Source organism: Rhyacophila brunnea, unplaced genomic scaffold (genome assembly GCF_057557595.1).
Source record: "Rhyacophila brunnea isolate RB1 unplaced genomic scaffold, BYU_Rbru_1.0 scaffold_6, whole genome shotgun sequence".
Lineage (NCBI taxonomy): Eukaryota > Metazoa > Arthropoda > Insecta > Trichoptera > Rhyacophilidae > Rhyacophila > Rhyacophila brunnea.
This window is the reverse complement of record NW_028233276.1, coordinates 21,725,959-21,748,044: the sequence shown is the minus strand read 5'-3', so window position 1 is coordinate 21,748,044 and position 22,086 is coordinate 21,725,959. Positions and strand designations below refer to the sequence as shown.

Here is a 22,086-nt window from a genome sequence, read left to right as displayed (position 1 = left end):
CCTGTGATACCATATGTTAATGCAACATCTTAATATACCAGAGCTGCAAGACTTGCGCATACTATTGCCTCACTATTACAATCAGGTCGATTTACATTTCATAAATAAATTCAGGCCGTGTTTATTTTTTGTTCCTTTCGTTTGTCATTTTGCATCAGTTTGCACCTACTTTTGCTGAGAATATAGTTGTGTCTTCTCCATTTAGCAACTCGGTAGCTTTTAACACGACTCAAAAATACATCGTGCATATTGTACACACTGTTACTATCATAATAATACTTCTGTGAGATTTTTAACCCGGTTATGATAATCATTTGAATCAGCCAAAACCAACCTTAAAAATGTAGAGTTTTAATACATGGCGCCAAAATATGACACATAAATAATGCAACACTAAGTAATGTAACCAACCACATTTATCGCTGGAAGTTGATTCCTCTGATTGCTATTTGTCAATGTATTCGATAACTGTAAAAAACGTGTACTCGTAGTATTTAATACACAATTTAAATACATTTGTTTGAATAAATACCTTGTGACAATGTGGTAAATTCAATTTTTAAAAATACCTTACCACCCCTAAACACACACTCTCACTAGAGACTGAAAAAAATAGCATGAAGTTCTCTAGGTTACAATATATTATGTACGAGCTTACGAGCACATAGATAGCATATTTTAAAACTAGTATTTTTTTTAAATTACATATTATGAAAAGAATACAGTTTTATGGATTTGAGAAAAGTAGCATTAAAGATGGCGTGACCATTTTAAATTTGGAACACGTAAAAATATTATTAAAAAGTATATGTTCCGAGTAGGACTTGAACCTGAATCGCTGTGCGAATCCGTTGGATTCCGGCCAATGTGCGTTACCAGTTATGCAATCTGCATAATTACAATCACGCTAGAATTTACTATAATCAATGCATTGGACAAGATCACACCTTGGAAGTATAAATGTGTTACGGAAAAATAAATACCACGGACTTGTAGTAAACTTGTTAGTAAATTTCTAATTCTGTTATTTTACTGGAGACGCATATTGTATGGAATCCGATAGATGCACTTTGAGTCTCACTCGCAACAGCCATTTTTTTCTAATAACTAATAATATCTGTACCTCAGAGGCAGACGGATGCAAATTCCAAATACCCAATTGTTCAGGAGAGCCAAAAAACAATTTTTATTTTAAACGAATACTCATAACTTCTAAAAAATATACATAGAACGATCATTATTTTTTTTATTCTAATTCAATTAAAGTACTTCTGGAATATTATGTAAGAAAGGAATAAATATAATACAATTTTATATCTAAAAAAAATAAAATAAAAAACGTAGTGTGGATTTGCATCCTTCTGCCTCTAAAGACATTTTGTTAATGTGGATTTGTATCTTATTTACCTAGCCAAAATAAAACAATTTATAAGTTAAAAAAATTTATGGGTATAAATATAACAAAGCAAAACACATTTTTTTTTAAATTTTATTATGTCATCATCATCATCACCAGCCTGAATCTATTCACTGCTGGATAAAGGCCTCGCTAATCTCCAAGCTGATTCCACTTCTCTCGTTCCTGTGCGTTGCGTTTCCAAGTTTTTCCGCAGAACTTTATCATTTCATCGATCCAGTGGCCTCTAGGTCTACCTTGCGGATGTTTTTTACATCTTGTATACCACTGGATAACTAAATTTGTCCAACGATTGTCCTTTCTTCGAGCCATGTTCCAGCCCATTTCCATTTGAGGTTTTTAGCAAACTCTATCACATCATTAATCCTTGTCTGTTCCCTTATCCACTCATTCCTTTTTTTGTCCTTTTGCGTTATGCCCAGCATGCACCTTTCCATACCACGTTGTGCTACTCTAAGTTTCTGGATCTCTCTTTTACTTAGGCTCAATGTTTCACACGCATGTGGTTACGGGAAGTACACACTGGTTGAACACTTTGCACTTTAGGCATTTTCGAAGAAATTATTCAGGCGGCCAAAAGCACTCCAGACTAGCTTTACTCTGCGAACAATTTCATCAAATATACATCCATCTATAGACACTTATTGTGCCAGATAGATGTAGTTTTTCACCTGTTCGAGCTAAATGCCATTGATGAGGGTCTCTTTTTGGACCGCAAAGCAGTTGAACATGACTTTATTCTTTGATACATTTATTTTCAAGCCTACTTTGTTGCTTACTCCAGCGAGTTACTGCATTCTGCTTTGGAGGCCTTCTGAGTCTTGCAAACTACTATTTATTGTTATCGGCAAAGCGTAGATGACTCACGTATTCTCCATTTATGGGGACCCGTGTCATTCCAGTCAAGTTGTCTAAATAAGTCTTCAAATGTAGCTGTAAATAGTTTAGGTGAGATTGTATCACCTTGTCGGACTTCTTTGCTGATAGGAAATGCGCGATATTTTATGAAGATGTTGTTGCGCTACTGTATATATTATTGAAAATATTTATATAGCGCCCGGGGATTCCTTGATTTCTGAGTGCATCGAGTATTAAAAATTTCTTTATGGAATCGAACGCTTTCTCATAGTCTATAAAACCCATGGATAGCGGCAGCTTGTATTCCTGTTACCGCTCTGATTTCTCTGATGAGTTGGATAATATGGTCCATAGTGCTGTATCCTCCTCTAAAGCTCGTTCTCTTGGCTGGTTCTCGTCTAGTACATATTGCAGACGGTTTGAGAGAATTTTATCTTAGTGGATTATTGGATTTGCATCCTTCTGCTTCTAAGATAGGTATGGCATTTGCATCTTTATGCTATGCATATCTTGGACTAGGACTTTCATCTCTCTGCCACTAATAGATAAAGCCTTTAGCATGGCGATTCTTAAAAAAACTCATTTCCCCAAAAGCGGAGTTGCATCCGTCTGCCTCTGAGGTACAGATATATTATTTTCAAAAACAAAAGCTGTGTACAATTCATTAAAAAAATAAGTTTTAATAAAATAAATTTAACATTTCTCTTTGAATTATCATGAAGCATGCAAAATTATATTGACTGTGCCCATTCTATGTTATCAACTTAGGTAGGTTTAATATTTTAGTCAATCAGTACTTTCGTTATTCCTAAAATCATTCATAAAATAAATAAAAATAATGATGAAGAAATATTTATTAATCTATATAATATGTTGCCAAAATTAGAATCTCTATGTTTAATTATTTATTTTTTAATACATTGGACGCTAAAGACGCACCCAGCACGTAATGATTAAGGTGGCCATTCGATATAATTAGCATGCTATTTAAATGTGGTAATTAAAAAGTAATTATCTAGTCAGCAGTCAATGTGTTTTAATCTAAATTTATAATACTATCGTATTGTTGAGGGTGGAACGGAATTTATTTTATTGTGTGTAACAGAAATATTAATTGTATACCCACCCGTATACAAACTTATTTTAAGAATTTATAAAACTCACCCTCACGTAGGTAGAACAATATCCAAAGCGATTTGTTTTGTATGTAACCATACCTTCAGAAAGTCAGTTGGATAAAGCCACGGAGTCTCAAAAATTTCTTTTGAACTCGCTTTGCCAAGTACTTTAACTGATTTGATGGCCAAAAATCGACTCACTCTCAAGCCGGCTTCGAACTCAGGAATTATAAAGAATTTTTAATATAGTAATACCCTATAACTAAATTAAAGGACGCAGAACGAAGTCCAGCATTTGTAGCACCTTTTGACAAGTGATAGCTGTATGAACGTCAGTATACTGTCAAGAATGGCCCCTACATCCTGAAGTGGGCCCCCAGGCCAGGATCTATGGCGGCCCCCCTACCTATCATTAAGGTTAAAGGCAGTGTGATGTTCTACAGTACCTAGTATTACCCAAGTAGTTTCTACGGAACCCCAGGGTAATGGGTATTTCGTGTATTTTTAGCGAGTTTTAAATAAATCCAGTTGATTTGTTGAGTTGTGCCACACCACAGCACTGATTTCGTCCTCCTTTTGGAGTAAATAAGTAACATGCAACCCTTCGCCATATAAAATATAATAAAAAGCCATTTTGTAAGTCAGGAAACACACTTAAATTAAGTACTTAATTATAAAATAAAATTCTACACGTAAATTATCATTTAATTATATAAATCATCATATCACACCAAATTACATCACGCAGCCACATATTTAAAAATGTTAATTATGACATTATTTTTTTTACTATTAGAGAAAAAATATGGTGTGTTTTTTTCACTTGGTGGTGGTTTCACGTGTGGTCGACCCGCCATGCCGGGCCCCCTTTAACCCCGGGCCCCAAGGCTAGAGCTCTGTCAGCCCCCCCTTTGTGGGGGCCATGCTGTCAAGTATAATGTTACGATAACTAGGTGATAGTATGTGATTTAAAGTACAAAGGGAAATAATAATAATTAATATGGCAATGAGATGTTATTTTGTCGTTAGTCTGACTGAGAAGTACAGTGCTTGACCTGCATCCTGTATGGTGTATCTCAAAGTTAATATTTATTAAGTAGGTAGTTATGAGTATCACAATGAAATAAATTTATAAATAAGAAACCATCGCCAAATGTGAAAAATAGCCTCATCCAAATAAGGAGACGTTCGGAGACGCGCAGATCTCCATAGCCTTGGAGGATTCGTAACAGTTACGATAATAATAATGTATGAAGAAAAAACGCGATAGCTGGTGAATGGAAGATCCGGCAGTTGTAATCGCAAGGTTATTAGGTATAGCTTTTTCTATTTGCCCGCACTGTCTAAGCTGTGACACGGTAAGGAGTAGGTATAGTACCTACGTAATTTCGATAAGTATGTTTTTATTTGATGTTAACATTATATAAATTAACATTGACTCATTTTAATTTCTTTATTAAAATTGTATTTATTAAGGAAACAAATAGTTTCATTTTGATTATAAAAATATGTATTAAATAATTACAAGATAAAAAGAACTTTTTATATAGAACGTTTTTAAAATTTCTGTTGAACCATATAAACTTGACTTGACTAGCATAAACGATCAAAAAAAAAATTGTACTTGACATGTCATATTGATTTCCATAGTAACGCACGTATATATTAATAATTTAGTTGCTAGGACCCCAGAGCCCTAGCAACTAATAATGGTGTCGAAATAACTTTTCATACAAAACTGAATTAACTGAAAATGAATTCAATTCTACTTAAAGATGGCTAAAAGTATTAAAAAATGCATTGGGACCGTGTTCTGATATATTCTAAAAGTTTCATATGTCTAACTAGTCGGGAAGTTAGTTAAAAATCGATTGCAAGATTTGTACTCGATAAACAACCACCGGACAAATAAGAATACGAGCTAATAAAAACGTAGTAAAATAAACTTAGTAGTTGGACGTCATACCAAATTAAAATAATGAAATATTACTAATAGTGATCCCATCCAATCAAAGTTTCACATGTCTAGCTAGTCGGGAAGTTAATTAAAAATCGATTGCAAGATTTGTACCGGACAAATAAGAATACGAGCTAAGAACAACGCTGTAAAATAGAATAGTGAAAAGCTATTGTCACCAGCAAAGTTTTCATATATAAATTATAATATAGTTACGCCTAACAAGAGAGAAAGTAAGAAGAACATAAATAATATAAAGAAATTGCATAAGAAAAATGAGGTACAGACCTACAAACTTATCTGTAGAATGGCCAAAAATAGAACTACAAACTACCATAGAACGCAATTTTGTAAATGTCATTTGAATGTTACATTTTGTCCAGTTACAAGTCTTGATTGGGTAGTTTTCGACAGTGGCTCCCCCATCCCATTCTTTAGTTAAGTTTGTAGGTCTGTAAGCTTTAAAATTGACGTGCTTACAAAATCGGTTTTGTATTGCTTCGAGAAGGTTTATGTATGTAACGTACTGTGATTCCACACGATAGAAGCAAACTCAACCATGGATCGAACATATGAGAAATAAAGTACCTTCAGAACATCAGGTGATCTGAATGGTTTAGAGATTCGAAGAATAAAACCTAGTAATTGTAATGCTTTGTTGACAGTTTTGATAATATGTGCGTTAAAATTCATCTTATTACCCATTATGACAACCAGGTCTCGTATTTTTGAGCTGCATTTCATTATCTGTGTATCTATTCGATGTATGTATTTTATCTATATTATTGAACATATTACTTACTTAAAATAAATTCAGGAAAATTATATAACTAATTTAATTGTAACCGACGTTTGGTGCTAGTCAAGCTTATTATCGATATTCTTGATATTATAGATAACGTCACTGTTTAAACGAAAATACTGGCAAGAGTGTGTGTAGTGAAAGATATGAGTGTGACTCTCACTTGGTTCAACCTTTTCGCTAGGATTTTTTTCTAATATGAAATTATGTTTATTCTTAAATTGCGTGTTTCTATAATAAAGAATTTAACTTACTTAAATCTTGTAAGTAATCAGTAGGTATAGAATAATTAAATAATAATCGTGTAAGTATATTGTTGTTTTAATTTAATTAATAAAATGCTTTTTCAACAACCACCAGGGGAGTATGGAGAAATATGGGATAAAGCTCAAAAATCGAGACCCTTGGGATATTGATTTGCTGAGGTATACGTGAGTGAGACACAATTATTCGAAGCTGACCAGAGAATAGAAAAATAATGAAAAGTGGCTTGCATTCTGGGTGAGGCTGTAACATGGTTTAAATCTTGGGTGTGTCAAAATGAGATAATCATAAAAGCGTGTTAAAGAATATGTTATTTTCAATTATTTCACCTGTCTCATAATATGCATTAAAGTTTGACACGTAAACGAAACGTGCATTTAATATTGGTAATAATTATTTTAAAACACTCGACGCACTTTGTGTTTCTCGAATTTTATTACCTGACATCATAGAGTAATACAGCTTTTGCCCATGGCGACTGGTTGTCACATTATTAATCTGTTATGTGATCAACACCGTTATGTTAACTCACATACTTCTTTGGTATCCAGATATACATAGAGACACATCAATAATATTGTATAAAAATAGCTAAGAAATCGCACTATATTTAGTATAAATTATTTAATCGATAAAAGCAAACTAATCATGTTTATACTGAATAGTTGATAGTAAAGCTGACAAGTCTTTAATATAATCTGAATCTGTCCTCTTATTCCAAAGAAACTGTGTATCTTTGCGATCCACTTCTCGTAAGAGTAAAGGCTGGAGAGTGGTGGTTCTCATATTTATGCAAATGGTCATAACATCTGCAGTAAAAGCTTGGCGCAAAACGGCACTTCACCAGATCATCCAATGTAGATAGATAATAATATACCATCAAGGATTCTCAATAAAAATGCGAGATTAAAATGACAGATATTTTCACAAATTTAAAATTTATTATAATATTGAGTTGTTTTCGTTGTTTAAAATTGAACTAGTGATTGTTTAAAATGCATTTATATCATATTTTGGTATATCTAAAGATTTTTACTACACGTATTTTTCTCACACATACTTGATAAAGGTCACCATGTGGTTTATTTGATTCATTGATATTGTGATATTACAGCTTTTATTTGGTGTACTACGTATTGATTAAACTTAAGTGAAATATTATAAAGTACAGAGTAAATAATATTATATAATTATGTACTTACCTATAAATTAACAGAGAAAAAAAAACGTCAAAATGTTTAATTCACAATGATTTATAAAATGTATTTATAGATACAAAAACGTGTTCAGCTGAGGTGGTAAAATTTTACATTAAAGTTTATGTAATAATTTAATAAAATTCAATACTGCGAGGTGAGGGTAGGAAAAGAGCTGCCATGAGAAAGGGATTGCTGATAAAATTTCCAAGCTGCAGTAAAGTAGAGGGGGTGAACAAAAATTAGGTACAAAATTTAATCATTTTTTTAATCTCAGAGAATACTATTTTTTGATTAATCACTAATTTAAAACCATACATATTAAGATTCTGGAATCAATATCATTTTTCCAGGGCGTCGAACCGTTTTTTTCCCGTTCCGGTTCAGGTAAAAAATATATATAACGCTTCGGTTCCGGTTTTCGTCCCGAAAAAAATAACAGTTTCCCGGTGTTCGGTTTTTGGTTCAGCTTCGAGTGGATGGCAGTGAGTAACCCAAAAGGAGTCCAAGGTCCAAGATCCAATACGTACTACGTGTTGCTCCTACGATAACTGAATGACAACTTAAGTAAAGAGATAGATCATGTAAATGCACGTGTTTGAACATGTACTGGACCAAAAAAAACCGATATTTTTTTGCGGTTCGGTTAAAAAAACGGTTTTTCGGTTTTTTATTTTTGCTTTCGGTTGGAAGCCCTGGTTATAACTGTATACCATTAATAAGTATACGCTTAATCCGACAATAGTATAATAATTATTGTCAAACTTTCAATCTTTAAAAATCAACAATATGTAAAAAAAAACCAATAATAAGAATCAGAATGATCATTCTGGCCGGTTTTCGGTAGGTAAGGAAATGATGAATAATATAGTAATACATAATATAGATTGCGACATAGAAACTTATCTTTTGACAGCTTTTCCTTAAATGTGTTTATAGGATCTAGATTCTAGAGCCATTTTAGCTAAAAAATATTTGGTTAACAAAAACATATTATAATACCTTATTCTGTGGCACCTACAAGGTATCTCAATAAAATAAATAAACATGTACAGGTAAGACAAAAACCATTTATTCGAGTGAATGAAGAAACAGTTTGGAAAAGGTGAATTTCTCATTTCGTTGGCAAGAGTTTCGAACTTCACTTTACCTCGTTTCTGATGCAAAATTATTCCGTTTTGACAAAATTTATATCTGATAGAGAAGGAATGGCTGCTGAGTAAGAGCGACACTCAACACTGGCAGAGGAGCATAGACGTAAGAACGTTGATACCAAAGTAGGTAAACGGTATTATTTTTAAGAACTATTTTTCATACAATATTATGTATCTAAGTCAAACTGCCGGCCATCATAATAGTTGTAGTATGTTCCTATGAATGTAATCAATATTATTAACTGTGTAAAAATCCCCACTGCAAAAATAACAAATATTATTTATGTTTCATTAATAAATGTTAACATGTAAGATTGTAAGGTATGTTTGGATCCATCCTATACAGTCCTTATTACGTAATTTCATTCATGCCCAACATTTGCAAGAATCTTAAAACAATATCTAAAAAAATATAATGTCCCTACAAAATCTACGAGTATCATTTTAATAACAACCAGAGAATATATTTATACACAAGGCGGCTATAGGCGGCTATCGAGGGTAGTTTATCATATTTATGTATTGAGGTGGTTAATTGTTACAATAAGTTAGCCGTCTGCGCATCTATTCTATACACAAGGCGGGTCTTTTTTGGCGCCGGTACAACTGGACGCCACGCAATTCGAAATTAAATAGACGTTTTAATTAATTATATATTTTGATTTACTAGTTGGTGAGATTTTAAATATGCATACGTAAATAATGATTTAATCGTTCATATGTTTAAGTTCCAACGAAAAACGAGTTTTTTTTAATTTTATATAAACCCTTATGTATGGTAATTCTCAATCCGCAATAAAAGAAACATTATGTTAAGAGTAAAATTAATTAAAACTACTAAGTAGTAGATAGAAACTGATTAAAATTCCTCATCTACGTTCTGTATACGTGTCTACGACAGTACGGCATCCAATCGTCCTGGCGTCCAGTTGTCCCATTCTCACAAAAGGCTGCTATTAGTATATCATATTTATGTATTGAGTTATTATGTTTGTTACAATAAGTTAGCCGTCAAAGCTGTCTATCTCACTCTAAAAGTTAACACAGCCAATATAGGTTCTATAAACTACCCTTGATGGCCACCAATAGTAGCCTTATGCATAGAATATGTGCTGAATCGTCAAAAAATACTATGTTTTAATAGCACCTCTCTTGACTGTGTTAACCTTTAGAGCGCGATGGACAGTGTTGACAGTTTATACGATTAATTTATTGTAATAACTAACCGCCTCAATACATAAATATGATAAACTACCCTCGATAGTTGCATATAGCCGCCTTGCGTATAGAATAGATGCGCAGGACCGGGTTTGTCAGCTTAGATGGACAATATCATCTGATATAATTTAAATAATTACAAGATAAAAAGAACTTTTTATATACAACGTTTTTAAATTTTCTGTTCAATTATTATGTTCAATATGCTCAAATTAATACTTGATATGAAGTAAATAAAAAACAAACAAACAAACAAACAAAAATATAGAATACTGAAATGTCATTTTGATTTCCATAGTAACGCACGTATATATTAATGACTAGGACCACCTCCTTAGCAACCAATAATAGTAGATTGGATTACGGATTTCTTGCGAAATAACTTTTCATCCAAAACAGAATTAACTGAAAATTAATTCAATTCTACTTAGAGATGGCTAAAAGTATTAAAAGAATTCATTGGCACCGTGTTCTGATATATTCTAAAAGTTTCAAATATCTAGCTAGTCAGGAAGTAAAAATTGATTTCAAGATTTGTACTGGATAAACAACCACTGGACAAATAAGAATACGAGCTAAGAAAAACGTTGTAAAAAGTAGATTTGCAATACATACGTATTGCCACAATAGCTGTGTCACCGGTCCTGAACATGAATTAATGTAGGAAAAGATAACATAGATAATATTTATGATAGTTTATTTAAAATTGACGACTTAATATAAGATAATTATTATATTATACAATTGGTTTTTATTAAAAATGTACTTATTAAATTATCTTAAAGGCAAATATCTCTCCTTATAAAGACAGCAATAAAGGTCATATCGGCCATCGACTTGACAACAATAATTTATTAACGTGATATTGTCCCGAAATAAATCTCAGTTTAGTTAGTCCGCCCCTGTTTTAAAAAAAGTACCGGAGCGATCAGGCCTCCGTCCAGTATTGCTCAGTAGCACCTCGGGCGATGCGAATAAATTTGCATCGATTTGGAATCACATTATTTTATATCGCAAAGATATGCGATTGGGTTAAAATGGCCGCATGAAAAAAATATTGCACCCCTCTAAAATAATGTGGCAATATATTTTGGTAGAATTATAAATTTTATGGAATATCAAATTATTTTGTCTTTCTTTTATCTTCCATCTGGTTAGTAGGGTCAAGGAAACTTATCTCAATTTCTAGCGATTTTGAGTATGTATGGTATTGGAAATAAAATAATATAATATTACATAAACTATTTTTTATTCAACAAATAATTTTCAATATTTAAGAATATAACATTTTTAAATCTTGTGAATTATTCGTTTAATAAAAAAAAATATTAAATTATTAGCAAGTGCAAGAACGTTAAAACAAAAAATTAGAAAGATCCTGATACCGGTTAGTAATTGAGGAAATATAATACTGTGACTTAAAATACAAAAGCCGATCTATTCTATACACAATGGTGTAACAATAAGTTAGCCGTCTAGCTAAACTTTCAAAATTGTCTATCTCGTTATAAAAGCTAACACAGCCTATAGAAGTGCTGTTAAAACATAGCACCTTTTGACAGTTCAGACGGTTAAAATATTGTAACAATTAACCGCTCAATATATACATATGATAAACTACCCTTGATAGCCGCCGATAGTAGCCTTGTGTATCGAATAGATACGCTGAGAGTATTGTAAAAACTATTACTTAGTTAACTTTGTCGCAATTAGATAAGACATGTATAGCTTAGTGGTCAGTGCACATGGGCGCGAATCGCAGGAGCGCAAGTTCAAATCCTGCTGGATGTCGGATTTTTTCTAGTGGTTATATATTTCTCAGAAGTATTTTCAAATTATATGTAGAACAAGTATTACTTAGATTACAACGGATACAAATATTGTTCAATACGTATCGCCTGAAAACACTTTTATGTTAATACCAGCGGAATGTAAATTTACATATGTTTAGACTGGAGTGGAACTGGAAGTGTTATATAGTGATGAAACCTAAACATATTAATGTGAAGTAGGACAAGAACTCAGAGTCTACAAATTTGGCCCGGGTTATAAGACGGTCCAAAAATAAAATATATTTAAAAAATCTAAATACTGAGTGACCGAGTAAGTAACATGCCACTTAACTAGTTGAATATTATTAAAATTTGCTTGACAGCCTGATGGTGTTTTAAAGAGTGTTATTGTGGGCTACGAATAAAATCAGCAATAATGAATGATTCCATAAACAATTAAATATTAATGTTCGATACAATATTTTAAGCATTCAGACATAACGTAAGGAAGAGAAAGAAAGCGAAGTCATCTTGAATTTTGTATTTATCTTAGCCGAGTATTGTTTTGTGTGCTGATGTTACCTTTTTGTCTTTGGGGTCTTCAAGGCCCAATGTTTGGATGTATATTTTTTTGCTTATCCAACATTATTAATATTTATATTTTTTTATCATAAGTCTTTATAAATCTATTTGAATTTGAATATACAGTATACACGTATTTGTTTTATTTAGTATTAATTTAGTTTTCTGATTATTTTATTATATCTTCAGTCTAACAGTAGTAGAAAATTGTATCAATAGTAAAAAGATTACAATTACATAAGTAAATATTGATAAAAGACTCTCGATAAGCATTTTTATTAGATATGTCATTGTCAACTATTATAAAATATAGAATATTAGAGACAGTCATTTAAACTAACAAATTTAAAGACAAAGTTTTCACATTTCTATTAAAAAATAAATGAATTAAATTTAGATGTTCAAAGAACTTGAGAGTAATCGAATTTAGGTAAATAGCTTGCATTCAATTAATATTAATATTTTAATTTAAGTTGTGAGGAAATTAATCATCACGAATTAGAAGACTAGAATTAGAAACTTTATGATAAAAAATACCCAATATTAAAACATATATATCCCTTTACTGCATAGTGTCGCAAATTTGCGACATTTCAAACTATTTCTATATAGCCAATGCCATCTGTGTAAATTATCAAATAATATCTTTTTTCGATGCCTAAAAAACTGTTTTACCATAAACATCCTACTATACCGATTTTGTTTGGATATTTCAAGAAATAAAGCATTTCTGCATTATAGTCTCTGCATTTCTGCTTTGACAGTTGACGAATTCGTATGTACGCGAAAATCCGCATTTGTAAATAAATAAAAAAAAATATACAGAAGATTGAAATAGGTTGAATAAAAATATCTACACATCAAATAAGGTGTGTACATTAGTTTTTTTATAATTGTTTTCATTTGGTTTTGTATTTTGTCATACTAAAATGTAAGATTTCCAAATGTCGTAAATCTGCGACACCACGCAGTAACATACAAAATTTAATGAAATTATTTTTCCTTCATTCACAAGGCATTTTGACACAAAGAAAAAATTAAAATTTTCAAAAAAAAAATCATGCAGTAAAGGGATATTATGACACGAAAAGGTAAAAAAAATGTATAACTTGGAAATATTAAAAACATACATTAAAATATTAGAAAAATTATAAAACACATATTGAACCAAATATGATTCGACCGTTTTCGTTTTCCGGGATTTTTTTACCTCTGATCTATCGACCCGAGTACCAACCTTTCATAGATAATAGGCAATCTATTATCTTTTTTTATTTAATCATGGTAATAAATAATATTACTATAGTGGAATAATTGAACATACGCAGATACAGTTTCTTCTGGTGCGCGCAAATCTAATTATTGTTAAAAATTTTCTTGCATCGTTTTATTTCGCTCAGCGTCTCTCTAACTACGTTATATTATTTTCTGTCAAAACTATCGAGCTTTACGGTTATGAGGCATAATTTTAACACGATTCATATCACAAATAACGTTAAGAATTGCTAATTTTTTTTTACGAATCTTAACATATGAATGTTTTTAGGGTTTCTAAAAATTTGTGTAGATTCAAGCTTGTATAAAAATAAGTTTAGGGAATTGACATTACCATATTAACGAGGGTTGAATTCAATAATAACTATTAATACTAATGTGCTTTTGCAGCTTTATCACATATACTTTATACCAATGCATTGCAATCTGGTTATACTGAAGATGTCCCTTGCAAATTCTCTTGAACCTTTGACACGGGTGTTTGAGGGAGGGGGTTCGCATTCAGGCAATGGGGACACAACAATGCGAAGATTTTTTGACGATATTTTTATTTTAAATTCACAAAAGGAACATGCGACATATGTTACGTAGTAAATACTTATGTGAATACTTAAACATGTATGTGCGTACAACAATGTCTGCTGCATTGTTCGATCCGTACAGATTGTGCCTTTTCCATTACGCGTTTAAAGATTTAAATATTGATTAAATTTCAATTTGAAATAATCCCTACAATACCCAAAATGGTCGACCAATTTGCTAACCAACGTTAAGAAATACACTTACTTGTATGTACCAACTTTATACTTTGAATATATTATTAATAAGTAACAGAGAATTCGAAAAAATATAACATATAATGCAATAATTAATTTTAATGTTGTTTCACAATTTAGTAATATCATCGCCAATAAAATATTTAATTTGTATTTTTTTAATTCGAATCAAATATCTATTAAAAAGGTGAAAAATCTAATGTACAGTGAAATTAATTATTATTTAACGGTATGTTACAGTCCATTGTAACTTGTAACTACTATAAAATGATTATTATCATTATGTACAATATGATATAATACCAAAACGAACTTTTATCGTCCGCATAGTATTAAAATTAGTTATCTATGTTTATATCTATAAACGATAGTCAAAAAAAATATAGAAACCATTTTTATAATATTTTTTATGAATATACTTTTATATGTAACACTACAAATCAAACATATCAATCATAATAAGCTATCTCTATAATAAATATAATCATACATAAGCTATCTCCAGCCACTATTTTTTAAAATTTTGTTATCTATTATTGGCCAAATCTTGGCATGCCGTGAATTTGTATATGCACCTGTATAATGTATTTTTTTACCACAGTTGACAAGTTATAAGTGGATCTTTTAAATCCATTTTTCGTTAATATAATACCCATACCATAGAGGCCCGTAAATTGTAATTATCGACGTATTTTATTTATACCTAGGTATGTATAGGTAACTATAATTTATTTGGTAATTTTATATCAATCATCAACCCTCATTCACCTTGAAACGGTATTAAAAAGAGTGATCTACGCTCTACAGGTCTTAGTGTGGTATGGTGGGAGACGTCGCATCATACTCATCACTCCATATGTTTGGCGAATGGTTCAAAATCGTTACCCATAAAATATCCGTATCCGGAAATTTGTACGTAAACAGTTCACCGCAGGACACTTATTCGTGCGCCGCAGTACGTGAAACATAAGTTCGTGTAACATTTAATCAAATGACGAGTTCTTCGTTGACCATTTCACCGTGGAGTATATTTGTACGTATGCTACAACATGTGGAGATGTCTTTACTAGGTTAGGTTAGGTTATGTTAGGTTAGGGTTAATCTAATCGGAACAGTACTATTTGCAAACTATCGCCGCATTTTGTAAGATACGTACAACTGTATTCCACGGTGAAATGCTCAACGAAGAACTCGTCATTTGATAAAATGTTATACGAACTCATGTTTCACGTACTGCGGCGCACGAATAAGTGTCCCATGATGAATTGCATACGTATGACTTACATGTAACCGGAAACGTAGGATATGGTGGTAGATCTAGGGTAGTCGCGTGATCTTGCGTTTGCCCTGCGCTCGGATACTGGAGCGTGTTAGTGTGAAATAGTAATATTAGTATTTAATATCAATATTTTAATTGAAATATACCATTAGTATTCAATATTACAGATATTCAAACTATAGTTATATAATATAATATACAGTATGGAATAGTTTATCGAATGTTTTGAACAATTTTCCTTACGGAATCCGAATTCAAACGATTTTATGATCACATAGGAGCGAGCGGGTTTCGCGCCTACTTGCTCTGCGCGTTGACTTCACCCGCCATTAGCATAATTGAAGTCTTCATTCCATTCGCTAACAATGACACTGTACAATATTGGCATAAATCACTTGTTCTTCGACGGGGAGACCTCGTGAGGACAGGGCACTGAGACGGTAGCTTCGTGCAAGGTAACCCTGCGATTTAATTAATCGGGTACCTACCGACTATGAACATGGTAAATGCTAACAATCATAAATTATTTTACAACAATATGTATGTAAATTTAATTATTGGCATGTTTTTGCATATAATACAATACATACTTACTAGTTGAAAGGTTTCCAATTATTCTTTTAAGAATTAGAACTACGTACATATTACGAGGATATACATTTAAGTATTACGATATTCGCTGAAGGAAATTACAGTTTAACGCAAGAACCATTTCTATATGAAAAAAATATAAATGCTTCCTGTATCAGAGTTTGTATGGTCACTTTTGTAGGTTTAGTCGCCATTTATGTGAAGTAAGATTTTGGTTAACATGTTGCATCAATTATAATATTATGGTTCATGATTAACGTAACAATGTTGTAAATTACGATTTATAAATTATTTGTAAAACGAAATACTAATTTGATAATATCTGTCATGTACGAATAAAATTTCAATTCTAAGCTCATTCAAGTTTTTTTTGTAATTGTTCTCTTATATTGGAACAAATTTGCTATATTACTGTCGAAGTTAAATACGAATAAACCTTAAAATTACTTTTTTTAAATAACTTGAAATTGATCTTTTTACGCTAAACGCTAGTGAATTTTCTTATACATCATGGAAGTTGGAAGATAAAGTGATATTGTGTTAAAACTGCTAGAACTTTAAATTGTACGCAACAAACTTGACGAAATCTACATCAAAAAGTTATTCATCAAGTCTATGCTATCAAAAATAAAGCTTAGACTTTTTAGAAAACTCACTTTTTACATTTTAGATTATGTATAGGGAGTAAAAAGAGAGTATAAAGTGAATATTTATAGTGTTTTTTGACAGTGCTGTAAAGTAGAGTAAAGTAGACACTTATTCTACAGTAAATATGTCAAAACAACGATTTAATATTGTTGTATGTTATAGTGTTAATGGCGAATATAATATAAGAGTGAGAGATTTATAATTATACATAATATCACTTCTTAGAAGTCAGTAACCATGATAATATAATGGTACCTAATACTATTTTGAGTTTTCCCCTTTTCCAACTGTAGTAAATTATTTTCTTATTAAATATTTTATCATGTATCTACGTATGTGATTAAAATGATGCCACAGTTTGAGGGCGTTTATTTTGAGCCAGGGTTAATTAAGACAGTCTCTGCGGAGTGTACATTTACGGGTCAGTGTTGGATTTTCTCGTATCGAGATACGTTCTCAGAAATTGTGCATTTATTTGCATTGACACTTATTTATTATGCTGGTGGTAGCCTCAAGATATGATCGGTTGATATCGGACCATACATGGACCGTTCTCTGTCATATGTTTATAAATCCAATGGATCTAAAAACAGACGTGTCACACTAATTACATGCACAATATTAGAATTATTAATAGATACATCATTATTTACATATCATAAATGTACTGAATTGTATTGAAAACTAATAAAATTATTTATTAAGAAAAAATATTTAAAAATACCCCAACAAAATATTATGTACTAAATTAGTATATCATCTAGTAAAAATATAAATATCTTAACAGTTTAATAATTAATATATTATGAAAACCTATATATATTTGAAATAATAACTAATTACTTTATTTATTGATTTATCTGTAACTCATGAGTGAAAACACACGTAAATGTGTAGGAGAGAGCGAGATAGAGAGAATACGTATTATTAGGTAAGTTGAAAGAAAAAAACAAATTCTAAAAATGAAAAATAAACAAAATCATATATTTTAATCGAGTCACGAAAGAAAATACATAAAAGAATACTCTCATAATAATCGAGAATGTTAACATACAGTGCTGTCATCTGTAATATTTTCTAGTAAATTATATTTGGTTCGAAACTACACTATTGTATTTTTTTTGTTATTTTTTAATGTTTATAGTATTAGTATAATTGTGTAACTCCTTCTTTTCTGGATACATCGGGCTCATTCAATCAAAGAATACTAATTATTATGTTCTTATATTGAAAAAATAAATTAAAATACTTATGATTGGATTATTCTATCATCTCAAATATAGTACACATTCGTTTTCGTAGTAAAAATGAATGATTTTTAATGAATAATTGTTAGTATCAGCAATATTATACTCACCCTTTGTTTCATTCAATTCTTCTACATTGCACATCAATTTAATAACTTAGGTACGTGTTTACTAAAAAATAATTGAACATAACTATTTAATACTTTTAAGATTTTAGATGTTAGCAGTAGTATTGTTTCATTATCATGGTCAATCCTATAATGATCATATGGGAGATTGTATGAGCTTAAAATAAAATTAAAAAACTACATGTAAATTTGTCAGATCCGGAATTCAAACCAATGATCCACGATATTTAAGTCTGACGTGTTACTGCTTAAAAAAATTTAAATCAACGGCCGCTGTCTGGTATAATATGTAAAGTTGCTAACCATCTCGATTTGACCAGGATTATTCCAGAAAACAAGGACCGAAAATTTGGAGGACATCGGTGCGTTGTGAGAAAAACTTAGAAAATGTTAGGAGTCTGATTTAATCTTGAAAAAAATCTCTAACATAGTAGTAGTTACCGTAGTAGTAAAGTACATATAAATTTTTCTTTATTAATATTTAGTTAAGTTATATTAATTTATGTAACTTAAGTAATATATAAAATTGAAAGAGATGATTGTTTATACTTAGGTATATTTAATAATATTTATAGAATAATTCAGAACCTTTTTTATGAATATATTCCTAAAAAAGTAATCGCGCATATTTTCACAACAAACACTTCTACACATCAATATAAAACAAGTAGATATTTCCTACCTTTTGGTCTCCAAAGCGCATTTGTCTTCTTGCATTTCTGGAAACATTCATTCTGCATAGGAACATTCTGTCTTCTCCATCGGTTGGAGTTTTGCATAATTCTGCTTGGACTGATTGCTGGTCTTGCTTGTCTATGATATCATACACGCTGTCTCCATGGATTAATAGGTCTTCCTGGAAACAAAAATAAATTTAAGCCATATTACATTTTATCACTGAAAAGGAAATATTATAATATTATGGTATATTAAGTCAGAATGTACTTTAATTTTTTGATTGTCATCACACTAATTATATTTATTTGGAAATTTCAAATCAACGTATTTCAAACATAGATAATGTATTGGTCTGAATCGTGAAATGAAAAAGATTGTTAAAATATTTGTCACATAAGAAAATTAGTTTTAACATCGATTTTATCGCGCGTTTCGATGCGATATCGATGCGTTTGTTACCATTGAGTAGAATTAAGATGTTGTGAGGAATTAATCAGATTGATATAATTTGAAAATGGGTAGAGAAGAGAGGCCAAAACTATATAGGTCTGTGATGTAAATTAAACTGATTAAAATTAATGAAATAAAAAACGTATTTTTTCCTTCCATGAGTTTAGAAATATTATACGGATTAATACGTCTCACAAGTAAAAAGACTAGTTCAAAATTGTTATATTATTAAACAAAATAAAACAAAAATAATATATTACAGATATTTATTTACTGAGATCGTTAAATAATATTATTCTAAGCCTTTAATATAGATGATAATAAATTGAAAGCATGAGGTATTGAATAACGAAAGTTTACAAGAGCTTTTATATGACTAAGAAAATATAGTATAAGTAAGTAAAAATATTAATAATTAATATTAAAATGAGATTTTTATTAGGGCATATGTGTAGCAAAGAGAAAACATGAACTCCCATGACGTAAAACGTAGAGCTTTCAAAATGTGGGCAGCATGACGAAATAATAACATGTCATTACGGCGTTCACGTCAAACGCGAGCTTTTTGGCGAAGTTTTGAAACGGTGTATTTTCAAGAATCCTGCTCGGTCCAGTTTATTATCTTCGTACTACGTTCATAATAATCTTATTGAAAATATCCAGTAAAATATATAGCTAAAAATCTTTATTGACTAATAAATTTATATCATTTACTTAATCGAAATGATTATAATTATAGAAACTACCACCATTCAGAACTCATATTTTATCATTTTGATGGATTCTGAAATCTTAGTGCGGTTTAATTAGGTAGTACCATTCACATGGTCACTAACGTTAATACAGGAACTTTATTGAAATATGTGTATTTAAATTTACAGTCGCCTTACGATATATATTTTCGCCTTCGCCTAATGCCGGGTGTGACACGGGGTAGATTGGATGATGGGTTTTATTATGTAGTTTTTTGTAAATTTTCCAGTATACGGGAAAAAAATATTACATCTTGAAACATCTATTGTTTACTTGTAGAATGGTGTTTTATTTAAATATAACGTGACTTAGTCACAATGAACTAATTTAATACAGGGCTAAACATTTGATTATTTGAAACATCATGATTATGTATATAGTGAAGAAATCTAAATACAATGTGCCATGACATGGTCGTTGCATACTTTAGCACTAAAATATTAACATGGTGTATATCATATTATAAAATAATATAATCTAATAAGTTTTATTCAGACTATATTATAAAAATAAAATTACAGGATTAAAAAGGCACATTAGGTATACGAAGGTATATACTAAGTATGTCCAACGCGTTGATCCCCCATAGTGATTATGTCGTGAAAACGGAAAAACCGTGTACATTTAGTTGTAATACAATATGATTTGATTGAACATTTCAAGAGTAAGCATTTAGCCATTTCTATTTTTTACTTAACCAGCTTACTTAAAGTAATTTTCAAATTAACCAAAAATAAACCCACGTGGCTTAGACACTTGATTCGTATTGCATCGCTTAAGACCTGCCGCAGAAATGAGAGAAATAGAAGGAGTTAATCACAAGTACACTTTGAGCACACTAGGAAAATGCCCACAGGATGACCAAAACTTATAATTTTCACGTCGAATGTGAAACTAAGCATTTCTTTGTAATGTTTAAAGATGGGTGTTATTGTTTAATATATAACGCCTTAATGGCATCAGTTAAATAATATTATTATAGTACGTTTATTTAAAATGATTGTAGGAAGTGGTTGATCACTACCAGTTTTGATATTAGATCTTGAAGTTGAGCATGCTTAATATGGAGAGTATAGATATACTGCGATGGTCCATCAACGTAAACACCGTGTACTTATCCAACCTTAGTTTACGCGGACGAACTTCAGTTGGAGAAGTAGAATGGACAAGTGCATAGATTTTGCCTTAATCGTCCGGGTGGTTTTCTCTTTGAATCTGCGACTTGCGAGCGTCAGGGATAATTATGTCTGGAGCTTTTCCAAGAGATGCCCTCCCAGTATTTATTTATATGGTAGAGACATACTCACCCAAACTGAGCGATAATTTTAAACATATTCAGGTATGTTCTTATAACATATATTTTTTTTTGAAAAATATTGTTTGTAACGTATTGTAAACATACTTAGTTACGCTGTTCGTCGGAGAGAAGCAAAGACGTGGGTAAAACTTTTTTTATAGAGATTGTGCCTAAATATATAAATGCGGAAGTAAAGAAAATTTACAATAATATACATTATCAGTGTGGAGTTCGGTAGTTTTGAAAATTCGTCATAATTGAAGAAGCGTCGAGTAAGAGAAAGTGTTGCAACAGGCTTGATGTAAGTAAAGTCGGCAATAAAAATCGTATGAAATCACATTCGCTTTGTGTAGTTTGTGCACAATAGAAGAAATTGCATCTAGAACAATTTTATTCAACCCATAATATGCATTGAGGGTTAAATTATTCCATTTTACAACGTTTTTATTAGGTCGTATTCTTATTTGTCCGGTGGTTGTTTAACCAGTGCATATCTTGCAATCGATTTTTAACTAACTTCCCGACTAGTAGACATTTGAAACTTTTAGCATGCTTTTAGCAACAATGCATTCTTTTAATGCTTTTAGCCATCTTTAAATAGAATTGCATTCATTTTCAGTTAATTC

General features: G+C 31.1%; 1 protein-coding gene across 1 annotated transcript in view; it reads right to left on the bottom strand.

Annotated features, from left to right (window-relative positions):
- Positions 1-22,086, bottom strand: part of LOC147065399 (uncharacterized) — a 146,605-nt gene that overhangs the window by 50,855 nt on the left and 73,664 nt on the right. The window contains exon 5 of the mRNA XM_085956976.1: positions 18,965-19,138. Within this exon, the coding sequence (XP_085813102.1) occupies positions 18,965-19,138 (174 nt within the window). The remainder of the gene's footprint in view (positions 1-18,964; positions 19,139-22,086) is intronic.